General features: G+C 48.3%; 1 protein-coding gene across 2 annotated transcripts in view; it reads right to left on the bottom strand.

Moving 5' to 3' along the window:
• Positions 1-12,972, bottom strand: part of Zfp704 (zinc finger protein 704) — a 187,863-nt gene that overhangs the window by 26,153 nt on the left and 148,738 nt on the right. For both annotated transcript variants that reach the window (XM_039103595.2, XM_039103596.2), the window contains exon 4: positions 12,011-12,237. In XM_039103595.2, coding sequence (XP_038959523.1) covers positions 12,011-12,237 — 227 coding nt within the window. The remainder of the gene's footprint in view (positions 1-12,010; positions 12,238-12,972) is intronic.

Here is a 12,972-nt window from a genome sequence, read left to right as displayed (position 1 = left end):
AGAACTTTCCATGAAGGCTACGCTGGTGGGCCGGCAAGCCCCAGGAGCTGCCTATCCACCTGAGCGCCGGGGTTAGCATATGCGGTTGAGCTTTTATACATCGTTTAGACTCTTAGTTCCATCTGGGAGACTGAGCTAAAGTCCTCTTAAGCACTTCACCAACTACCTGAGCTACCTTCTCAGCCCAGCAAACAGTTTCTAAACACGATGACCACAATGAATTCAATACTAAAAGCACAGTAATTCTGAGGTGTTTCTGAGAGGCCTTACTCATGGTGTATTGCCTAACTTCACTGTAGGCTTTGTTCTCAACATGTACAAACATGCCACACACCCACACACCAAACACCCACACCCACCCACCCCCCTACATACACAGACACACACCACACATACCATACGCACATATACATACCATATACACACATACCACACACATGCACACCACATACACAGACACACACCATACACACACACCACAGACCCACATATATGATACATAAACCACACATACACACCACATACAAAGACACACCACACATATCATACACACACATACCACAAACATATACACCATACACAAACATACATACTATATATACATACCATACATACACCACACACATGCACACCACATACACAATATACACCATACACACACACACCCCAAAGACACATACCATACATACTTATACCACAGATACACACACACATATATCATACACATACCACACACACACAAACACATATATCATACACACACATACCACACACATACACACACACTGAACTGCACATGCTGTCATGTCACCCAATGCCAACACCTTTGAACACCTGCACCCAGATTTGAAGACTAGTATATGTTATAAATTGCAGTGTTTTACAGTACATAGAAAGTTTCCTACTCTCATAGAAGCATACATGGCTTAATTATGTAAAACAAATTTTCCTATTCTCATTCCTTAGCATGTAAGTATCAAATTACTGTCTTTTGATTATACCATATCAAAGCATTTGCCTACTGCGGCTCTCGGGCCTTATCAGCTGATGGAAACTAACAGAGAAACCGAGAGTGGGTCAAAGTGTCTGTGTCGCTGTGCCCAGGCAAAAGTCAGGCATCTATATTACGCCCCTCCCACAGGACACTCAGGAACCAGCTCTGAGGTGGGATAGGGAATGTGTGGGAGCCAGAGGCTGGGGAGGACCAGGCTAAACACTGTCTACTGGACACGGTAACACTGTTGCACTCATGAAGTTATAGCTGTGAGAGGTTGCCGTCTAATGTGCACAAAATCAGGCCAGCCAACATTGCAACATAAATGGTTTGTACCTGTAGCAGAGAAGCTCCTGACAGCTGCAGCCTGCTGGAGAAGGGGGAAGTCTGTTTGCTTCTGGGTGGTGCAACCACACTAGCGCAGACGGCCACACACCCATGCAAACTTGGGCAATGTTAATGAGACTCACTGGATTATAAAAAAAAGAAGACTTCTGCAGACAAGCCTTCACACATAAGCTTTTTGGAAAAGGCTGTGTGTAGAGGGGGTGAGAGCTTCGTACTGTTACAAACATGCTAAGAGAGATATGTCATAACAATCTTTAGGTCAGTAATGGGGTTGGTTAAATTAATCCCTGTGGCAGTTAAGAGTGAACATGTCCCCCAAAGGTTCAGGTGTTTGAATACTTGGTTCCTCAGTTGATAGAGCTGTTAGGATAGGCTTAGGCGGTGTGGTAGTTTAAATATGTCTGGCCCATGGGAAGTGGCATTATTAGGAGGTATGACCTTTTTGGAGGAAGTGCATCACCATGGGGGTGGGCTTTGAAGCTCTGCCCAGTGCCAAAAGACTTGGTCTTCTCCTAACTGCCTTCTGATCAAGCTGTAGAACTCTCAGCTCCTCCTGTACCATGTCTGCCTGGACGCTGCCATGTTCCCACTTTGATGATAATGGACTGAACCTCTGAACCTGTAAGCCTGCCCCAATTAAATGTTGTCCTTATAAGAGTTGCCTTGTCAGTAGGAGAGAATGCGCTTAATCCTGTAGAGACTTGATGCCTCAGAGAGGAGGAATACGGGGGGTGGAGGGGCATCCTCTTGTAGGTGAAGGGGAGGGATGTTGGGAGGAAAGAACTCTGGGAGGGGGCTCTGGGAAGGGGCAACATTTGGGATAAATATAAATAAAATAAATCATCATCATCACTACCACCATCATCATCAAACAAACAAACAAAACAACTAGAGTTGCCTTGGTCATGGTGTCTGTTCACAGCAGTAAAACCCTAAGAAAGGAGGTATGGCCCCAATGGAGGAAGTATGTCACTGGGGGAGGGGGGGTGAGTCTTTAAAGCCTGATGCCATTCTAATTCTCTATTTTAGGCTGTGGTTGAAAATGTGAGCTTGCAGCTTCTTGCCCCTGCCTTTGTTTCACAATCATGGACCCAACTCTCTGGAACCATGGGCCCAGATCAACTCTGCAGTAAGCTGCCTTAGTCATGGCGTTTTATCACAGCGAGGGAAAAGCAGCTCACATCATCCCATATATACCGAGTATGCTAAAATGTAGCTGATACCATCCACATACACTGAACATACTAGAAATGAAGCTCTAATTTATTTTCCATTCTTTAATTTCTTTTTGAAAATAATGTATTCTTCTTTACCCATGCAGGCTTGCTTGTCTGTGTGCACTCTGGCTGTGCAGGTGCCCAATCAAGCCAGAAGAATGCACTGGACCTCCTGCAGCCGTGCACTCCGACTCTGGTGCTTAGAGCAGAGCCCAGATCTCTGCAGGAGCGTAACTGCGGAGTCACCTCTCTAGCCCGCCCAGTACTTTCTTTTTTTCACATTAACTTTATTTTATGGGACTGCGCAGGTGATCTCATTTATGGGACTGCGCAGGTGATCTCATCAGCTCCCTGAGCGCCCACAGTCTGAGAGAATTCCTGATCTGCCCTGTTTGACTTTGTGGTCCATTCGTCCGTCTTCTACCTTGCTCAGTGCCCACGTGAGGCTGAGTGGAGAATCAATGGCTTCCTACTTATGGGTTTCTGGTAGGTGTGGCCAATGGGAGGCAATGGTAGGATTTGGAAGGCTGGAGAAAACCCTGACACCCATAGTCCCTTCTGGCCACACCTGTGCGTGGCTATCATTTTCTTCTAGCTCTGGCTTTCCCAGGTCCTGGGTGTCCCTCTGGTGTGTGCTTCCTCATGCTGTGGTGATAGTGGGGGGGGGGGCTTGCCGGATCATTAGATCCTGGGTTCTCCCACCATGCCTGCTCACTCCCCTTGTAAGACTAGACTGAGTATACCATGGCCCTCTCCCAGAACTTAAACAATTAAAAAGAAATACAGGTCATCAAAAAACATGAATAATATTTTTTTTGTGGGAGAGAGGAAATAATGTGATGTTTTTAGTTTTTGTAAGTTTTTTAAATACTAAAAGTTTATAAACTAACAGCAAATGCTGGGCCTTTAATCCCAGCACTCAAGAGGTCAGCCTGGTCTACATAGTGAACCCAGGACAGCTAGGGCTATGTAGAGAGATCTTGTCACAAACAAACAAACAAACAAACAAACAAACAAACAAACAAAACCCAACCAATCAAAAAACTGGGGAAAATTATATTTTACGTTAATTCCTAAATTTAAAAAAAATATCCTATTTGTAGTTTCTCTTGCTGGCATGTTTCTTGGTTTTCCCTGATGCCGAGGCTTGAACTTAGGGCCCCGAGTGTGCTTGGTAAAAACAGTCTACATTGAGATTCATAGCTACCTATTTTTAACTTTTAAAAATTATGCCTTGTCTGGGCAACCTGGCACACTCCTTACTCCCAGGACTCCGAAGGCAGAGGTATGTGAGTCTCTGAGTTTACAGCCAAGCTGGTGCACACAGGGAGTTCCAGGCCGGGCAGGACTCCATAGTGAGATCCTGCCAGCAAAACCAAAGCAAACTCGACCTGGCTCGACTGATGCAGCTTACCTAAATTTGGAGAAAAGCGAGCATGATAGCACGGTCTCGGCTTCAACCGGCTTGAGCAGCTTCGCTCTGTGCAAGCCAAGGGGACACGTCCCTCAAGGCCACAGCCACTTAATGGTAGTTTAATTCTTTTCAGTACATCCAGCTGAAATCAGCCCTCTGTCCGCAAACAGACTACTTGCTTCTCTGCCAGAGCCTAGCGAGCCACAGGAGGAGGAAAAAATAGCTAAATAAACAACACCCAAATTGCTGCATGGTCCAACTGTGTGAGGAAGCCAAACCAAGCGAAGCTCCTGGCCAAGTCACGGCGGCCAAGTGTGAACGGCCCATCTGTGCTCAGCTCTGGCCCCTCCTTAGAGCTCCGACAGATGTGCTGCCCGCAAAGGCATGGGCGACAGCTGAAAATTCACCCCCAGCCGAAAGCGCCTCTGTGGAGCATCAAAGTCCCGTCAGCTGACCTGAAGTCTCACAGACACACAGGCCTCTTCACATGGAGCAGGAGGACAGAGGAGGGGGAGGAGGCCCTGTTAGTGAGAGCCCCACCTTCCTGCCTCAGCTAATATTACAACACCAACAGGAGAGCCAGGCACTCCAGACCACTGAAAACTCGGAATTTTAAAACTGTCCACGTGAGGTACGTAGATGTTTCCTGACGAGCTCTTCGAGTATCAGCTTGGTGCTGTGGGTTGAAGAAAAGTTCTGGAGATTCTTTACCCGTGCAGCTTGAAGACTAAGCGCCCTGGGCAAATGGTGACGCCCTTTGACCTCAGTTCTCAATCTTTTACCTCTCCCCTCCCCCCCTCTCTCTGAGTTAGGACTTTGCTGTGTAGCCCAGGCTGGCCTTGAACTTGAGACAGTCCTGCCTCAGTCTACTGAATCCTGGAACCACAGGCCCATACGGAGACTCCCGACTCACAATCCTGTTTTTCACCCCCAAGACGGGGTCTCACTGTGCAGCTCTGCCTATCCTTAAAGTCACCGTGCAGACCGGGATCTCACAAAGGTCTGTCCGCCTGTGTGCCCCCTCCCCAGCCTGGGCTGGGATTAAAGGCTTGAGTACCACACCATACCACAGTCCTCTTTGAAATGGCTTCATTCTTGGGATACACGGAGTGCCTTCCATCTTCCCGATGAAGCCCAGATGCTCGAGACCAGCAGGAGGGCTGGTTCCAGGTGGAGGGGCACGGCTTGACTTTGAACGATGATATGACATGCTTAGGGGTCACCCTGAGTTAACAGTCTAGAAGTCATAGGAGCACCACTGGAGCATGGCAGCCTAGTGTTGGAGTGATGGTTCTGTACACTGTGTGAAGATGTCTCCCTGTCCTCCCTATGGCACCTTCTGATTGGCTAAAATGGAAAGCCTGTGGCCTACAGCAAAAGGCAGAAGAGTAAGGTGGGTCTTCCAGATAGAGAGAGGACTCTGGGAGAGGAGGCATGGGAGATTCCCTACCTAGACTTGGAGGAAGTCAGACGTATGAAACTGAGGAGAGGTAACCAGCCATGTGGCAGACACAGAATCGTATAGCTGAATTAATATAAGCTAAGAGTTAGTTGGAAAGCAAGCCAAGGCCAAAACCATTGTAAATCAATATAAGCCTCCACGGGGCAGACATAGAAAGGCCCATGTTACAGCCTGGGGTGTCATATTGGTCTTTGTGTTTTTGTTTTGTTTTTTTTTTGATGTATGATTATTCCATATGGTGATTGTGAGGTATATACAAGTGTGTGTGTGTGTGTGTGTGTGTGTGTGTGTGTGTGTGTGTACTGTGGTGGGGGAAAACACTTTGTATCTGAATTCCTCAACTGTGGACCAGGCCCCTGTGCACAGGCGGGCGGCCAGTCAAGTGCCCGTTAGCATGCGTCCCTCTTGTCTTGGTGTCTCTGGTCAGCAGGTTCACCAAGATGCTTATCAAGGGACAAAAGCTAAAGAAACAGCTACCTTACAGAGCCTCCAGCTATACTCTTAGTTGAGAAAGCACCTTTATACACATGATCTTGTTTATGGGCTCCATTTGCCCCTTTATTTGTAAAACGAACAGAGTAAATGAAATTGTTAGGTGTACAATGTAAGTGTGAAGTGAATGAACGCGACTATGCCAAGCACTGACTAGGTAACGCCTCCCACACGCGTGGCTTGTCGCCGGGGGAGTGCTGAGTAAATGAAAAGGATGTGGCTCCGTTGGACAGGCTTGCTAGCCGGTCCCAAGGGCCTTGGGCTCCACCCCCAGCACTGTATATACACATAGGACACTTGGGAGGCAGATGAAGTCAATCAAGGCCATCCTTGGCTACACGGTGAGTTCAAGGCTAGCTTGGTCCTAAGATGAGGCTGTCTTAAAAACAAAGAACAACCAAGATCTCCATGTGCAGTGCACACAGGATGTACTGTCCCGTGGCTTCATTCCCCACAGCGCCATGATCTTGCATTAGCTCACTGCTCTGTGGGTTGGTGCCTCTCCTCCTTTTGGTAGTGTGGTGTTCTGCTATGCAGATCCGCCACACTCCCCTTTCTCTTGTGCCTGCTGGCGCACACTTGCGCTGTTTCCAGTTCGGGTTGATAATGACCAAAGCTGCGATGAGCATTTGTCTGAGTCGTTTTGTGGACATGCACTTCCTTTTCTCTTAGGTAAATACATATGCAACAGTAGAGTTGCTGGGTCGTACGGCTAGCATATATTTAACTTTGTAAGAAACTGCCAAACTACTTTCAAAGCAGTCATACCGTTTGCATTTCCACTGGCAGCCAGTGAGCACTCCTGTTGCCAGGACTTGGCACCTTGTACACGGACACTGCATCCGTCCACTTCCCCTTGGTCCTACCGTGGCCAGCACTGCAGTGACAGGAATTTACTGGTGGTGGCCTGCCCAGGTTAGAGGTAAGCCTGCAGCCTGAGGGCTCCTGAGCTAAGGGGAATCCCTAGTCGTTTATTTTCTTACTCCACGGATTCTAGAGGTAGGTTTCGTCCTGCTCACTCCAGGTGAGCCTGGATGGTTCTGGAATGCGGAATGGTCAGGATGTCTGTAGATGGTGCTGAGCCCCAGCACCCTCAGCCTAGAGACCACATGGCTGGGCCACCCAGCACCCCGGGAGCCTGGCTCCTGTCTGTGCTTGTTCTGTCCTGGGCTAACTGCTTGTTGCTCTTCCTGATGATGTGTCATCCCAGTGAAAACACATACGGTTGAAAAGATGGAAAAGCTATAAATAAATCGAGGGGCTCACAGTCACCCTGGGCTACTTGGCACTGACCTACCAACACAGGACCAGGATGGAGGAATGTGGCTTCTTGTCTCTGTGCCCAAGGTTCCTAAGGCCCCAACCCACTCAGTATCCAAGGGCAAAAGCACAGCACGGCACGGCACGGCACGGCACGGCACGGCACGGCACGGCGCGGCACGGCCCTAGCAGCTGCATTCTACTGCTCTCCCCTCTTCCCATGCAATCCTTACAGCAGCCGCATCAGGATGGTCCATTTTTATTTTTCAGATAGCAGGCTGAAACGCCAGAGGTGCCATCCCAACTTCAGAATACACAGAACACCACACCTAGATATGGTAGAAGCAGGAATCTGGCCTTTTTCTTACTTATCAGTACTTTGGGTTTTCCAGAGGGTCTTGTGGAATTGTAGTTTACCTTTTTGCCTTCTACAGAATTGGTTTTCTCGAGTACCAGAGTGCCCATACTCTGGGTCATTGCATCACCTTGTGGTCATGACAGGAACTGCACCTTCTCAAAGTCCCAATCTACTTGAAACCCGAGGGAAAAGCGGGCTAGGCTCTGCCCTCCCAAAGATGGCCAACTGACTTGCAGAGCCCAGATAACCTCTCACATTCTCACTGCTGTGGCTGAGGAATGGGTGCTCCGCCCAGGAAAAGGGTCTGAGTCCCTCTCCTGCCTCAGCTTCCCTCTGAAACGTCCGTCAGTGCTTCGCTCCCACCGGGCCATGCAGTGGTGGCTGACTATGCTGCCCACACGCCATTCCCCTCTGCGGGCCGAGGGATCGCGCTTTCTGTAACTCATTTTGCTTCACAGGCATCCTCTATTATTTATGCTAAGCTCGCTGTATTTCTGTCACAACATAAACAACCTTGGGCAACCCGTACAAATCAATCAGCTGCCTCTGCAGAGTGCGAATCAGGTTGTACTGAAAACCGCGGGTACGATTGAACGAAAGGCTGCGTTTAAAAGCATCCGATCGACTGACAAAACATGCAAATATAGTGATTGTCAGAAAATACTTCTCAGGAAGATCAAAGCACTTCACACTTGGTCACGTGAGTGTCTGCAGGTCAGAAAGAGCAGGTGGTGACCATGACGTGCAGTGAACGCTTGCTTCTTCCGTGTTTACAGTCTGTGGAGTGGATGTCTGTCGAATGGCGCCCTGCTCTCGCACGTGGACTCACAGTTAACAACTTCACAACTGTCCCTCAGGGTGTGAGGCACACATCACCAGGTTTATAAAAAGAAGGTGACAGCTGGAGGGCCGATACGGCGTTCTGCGGAGGATAGATGTGGGTCGGTCGGGTGCTTCCAAACGTTCAGGGATGGACCCCATACAGGACCCACTCACATGCCAGGACGCAGCTGAGATGAAAACCCCAGAGAGGGCGATGCTGGCCCCACCTTCAGTGAATCTTCTCTCCTGCTCACCTCTTATTAGACTCACAGCCTAAGAGTCAACCTGGAGGAACCTGGTCTAGGAGGGTCTCAAACAACCTCCACTGGACATGTGACCACTGCAAATGACTGCTGACTTCAAATGGACAGCAAGGATCTAAAAGAACAGGCAGGAAATGAAGATGATCTTCAAAGCTCCGTCGACAACAGACTGTCTGTCTGTCTGTCTGTCTGTCTATCCAGACAAATTAGTTACTTCTTAGGTTTATAACTTTGACACTGGGTAGTCAGTTCTCATCCCTCAGGACTACAGACATCTGGACCTAATGGACACAGGTTACTAATGAGCGTCCTCATTACGTTTTCCAGCCAAACACAAACATGCTGTAGAATACTCCTTTTTCCGTTCTCCAAGATGGCGTTGTTAGCCTGGTTGTTGTGTATACAGCTGGAGTTCCCATCTTTTATGGCAAATTCTGAGGTTTCTTTGATGTCCAAGAGATACATTTCTTGGAGCCCACTCCCTGGGTGCACGTGCAAATGCCGTTGTGTATTTTTAAGTCACCACTGTATTGATGACAGAACAGTCCTCTTTGGTGGGAGCCATTCAGCCCAGAAAGGCACTGAGACAGAAGTGGCATTGCAGGTACTTTGGTGAGTTCTGTAGAGGCGTTTGAGGCATGGTTTGAAATGAAAAATAACTGTAAGGGCACAGCTTGTATCCTGCGACATTGAAGACAGCTTTGGACACTACTCTGGCTCCTCCACACATCAACCTGTGCCTGCCCAGCTCTCGTGCCCCCTGCTTCCAGGTATTCAGCATTTTGCCTAATGGTGCTCAATAAATATCAGTTCACTAAGTAAACAACAGGGTGAATGGCAGGCTGACCTATTTTCTTAACTACTCAAAGTAATTTTAAATACAAAAGGCCAAAGCTGCAAAACATGGTGGCTGTCAGTCCCCACTGCTGTGGGGAAGGCTGAGTCTAGAGGAAGAAAACACCTAGTTCTAACTGACCCATTCATGTCTACACCTAGCATTTGTGAGCAGAGCCTGTGGTCCTCAATAAGTGCTTGCGCTCCTCTCTCTCTCTCTCTCTCTCTCTCTCTCTCTCTCTCTCTGTGTGTGTGTGTGTGTGTGTGTGTGCGCGCGCGCGCGTGCATGTGCAGGCTGTGATGATGTACATCTGGAGGTCAGAGGGCATCCTGGGTGTTGGTCCTTGCCACTCATCATGTTTGAGACAGCAGGACCTCTTGTTAGTTGCTGTGTGCGCCTGAGTATCCAGCCTGTGAGGTTTCAGAGATTCTTCTGTCTCCATCACAGAAACACTGGGAACTACTGCGTCCATCTTCAAAGGGTTCTGATGATCTGACCTCCAGTCCACAAGCTTGCATTGCACCAAGTATGTTTCCCTGCTGGAATGAAACTCCCATTCTTTCCTCTGGTGATGTGACTGCTTGCTGACTTTGCTGAAGTATGTAGACTGCCTACCTGAGTCAGACCAATGCAGCCTAACCAGGTAAGAACGCGACTTTTGGTTCTATACCCCATATAAACATATTTCTGATAGGTGATTAATTAATTCATTAATGCACTTTGGAAGCCCCTGCTGTGTGAGATTTGTCACAACACTGGCCACACTCCTGTGTCAGGACTGCTTGCTCAGATACCCTGGGAACGACAGGCTAACGAAGAGTCCAGCTCCACACTGCTGTCTGCCCTGTCTGCAGCTATCCAAGTGTTAGTTCTCCCTGACTCACCCAGTGAATCCCAGTGTCTCGCAGAGCTCCCTTGAATAAAATGGACTCTTCAGGACCCTCCTTCTGGGAACACAGGATGCTGCACAAAGGCCTCCTTTCTGGTAAAGATGGCCCTATCCTTGGAGCATGCCCAGAGAGAGCCAGGTAGTGCTCACTGCTGCACACGGTGAGTGATGCTGAGGGAGGCAGAGAGGCAATGCCACCTCTTTGTTTCCATCTCCAACAGCATTCAGGGAAGGACAAGGTTGACTGCACCCCCAAGGCCGCAGTCTGCCTTGTTTATGAATCATATTTAAGAAATGATGACACCACATAATATTTAAAAACCAGCATAAAAATCACAATTTCACATAACTTTCAAACAATGCTAAAATGTTCTCTAGATTAGCAGCCAGTGCTGCAGTCTATGAAATAAAAATGCTTCTATAAACTGAGTGGCTTAATGGGTAAAGGCGCTTGCTGCCAAAGCTGAGTTCAATTCCCAGAGCCCACATGGTGAAGGAGAGACCAACTCTGACAAGCTGTTGTCTGACCTCTATATACACAACCAACACACAACACGCAGCATAAATAAATAAATGTCAGAAAAACCCAAACTCCAGAAAACGGTGATAACAAATGAAGGTGGGCTGCTTGGTGAGACGAAGAGCCTGGGTTTGGATGGAGGCTCCGTGAACTGCAAGGCAAGGAACAAACGTATCCTGGGTCTCTACAGAGCTATGCTGTGAGGATGAACACGTGTCTTCCCAGTCAGTCTGCTGAGCTCTAATCTACCAGAATAATCCACCTAGCTCTTCTTTACATTTTTGTTCTGGAAACATAATTTTTGGCATGGAGTAGATGTGTTTATGTGCTAACTTTTATGTATCTTTCCCATCTAGCTGTATAAAAACGAACAAACCCTTTTGGGCTAACAGAAGCAGAAAAGCGAAAATACTATATTTTAAGAGCATGTACCCACAGGAAGCCTCAGTCCAGCATTTCAGCTTCCGAAAAAGGTCAGGGTGTTAAGACAATGCATACCCAGACATCCACACACAGACATGCACACACAGACAATGTACACACAGACAATGCACACACAGACATGCACACACAGACATGCACACACAGACAATGTACACACAGACATGCATATAGACATGCACACCCAGACATGCACACACAGACAATGCATGCATAGACTATGCATACACAGACATGCACACACAGACACACATACATAGACATGCATGTACAGACATGCACAGACAATGCATACATAGACATGCATACACAGACATGCACACACAGACAATGTACACACAGACATGCACACACAGACAATGCATACATAGACTATGCATACACAGACATGCACACAGACACACATACATAGACATGCATGCACAGACATGCACAGACAATGCATACACAGACATGCATACACAGACATGCATACACAGACATGCATACACAGACAATGCACACACAGACATGCATTCACAGACATGCATACACAGACAATGAGCACATAGGCAGGATGGGACACAGACATGGAGCTCCACTCAGTTTTGGCCTTAAATAGGGAGACTGACAAAGTCAGGGGCGGCTAAGGCCAGGCGTGGGGTGAGACTTACACCTGGACTGTGAGTGCAGAACATGGTGCACAACCCACCTACCTTTCTCTTCCTGGGAATGGGCTCGTCGAAGAGCAGGTTGCTGGCCTCTGCCTCATCGATGCCATCGTCAAGTGGAACAGGGCTACGGAAGGGCTTGAAGCTGTCAGCCGACAGTGGCGGAGAGGGTGTGGAGGGGTTGGACTGGTCACTCGGAGCGCTCCAGCTCCAGTAGCCACTGCTGCTGCTGCTGGATGGTGCGCCTTCCTTCCAGGACCCGCTGAGACCCTCTGTGAGCACGGGGATAGCAAGTGAGAACCCCACGTTACGTTCCTGCCTGCCCCAGTTATTTCTAAGCGGCCATTCTAGCCGAACAACAGCACGGCTGTCTGGTTCTGCCGGGCAGCCCCTTCCTTGGAATTGGTGGAGATCATACAAGAACAAGAAAATAACCGTGACTTCTTGTTCACCAACTGTGGGGCCTCTGGTTTGCTGGCTCCAGTGCTTCTGAGAGGGAGACTGCTCGTGGTAGCCTCCCAGATGATCTGGCCACCAAGCCTCCACCCTGCACCTCCCTATTTCAATTCTACTGTTTAAAAATGGCTTTCCTCGTGTGACTATGGTTCTTGGGATATATACTTAAGAAATCAGAAGAAGATTCTGTGAGAGATGGTAATTAATTTCTAGATCGGCATCTAAAGCAAGTTCCCGCTGCTGCTTAAAACAAATAACAGGGCCTTATATTCGGACTGCTTTGACATCCCTTTAAACTTAATTTTCAAAGTCAGAGTATATGATAGGGGGCTCTGGGGTGGCATGTCCGTATATCAGGTCATGATCCGTCATTCACTCTTCCCTCTGGCCCCCGATTACTAGTATCCTCCCCCACTTATCAATCCCCGGTTCTGCTTACATGCCTGAGCTGCAGGCCACCCCATGCCGTAGGGAACACCTCTGCAGTTTCAAGCACTTGGACACCTGTCTCCATTTGAACCTCACAGGAAGTTCATCTGCCTCCTCTCTAC

The sequence above is a fragment of the Rattus norvegicus genome, chromosome 2, assembly GCF_036323735.1.
Source record: "Rattus norvegicus strain BN/NHsdMcwi chromosome 2, GRCr8, whole genome shotgun sequence".
Taxonomy (NCBI): domain Eukaryota; kingdom Metazoa; phylum Chordata; class Mammalia; order Rodentia; family Muridae; genus Rattus; species Rattus norvegicus.
This window is presented reverse-complemented; position numbering and strand designations above follow the sequence as displayed.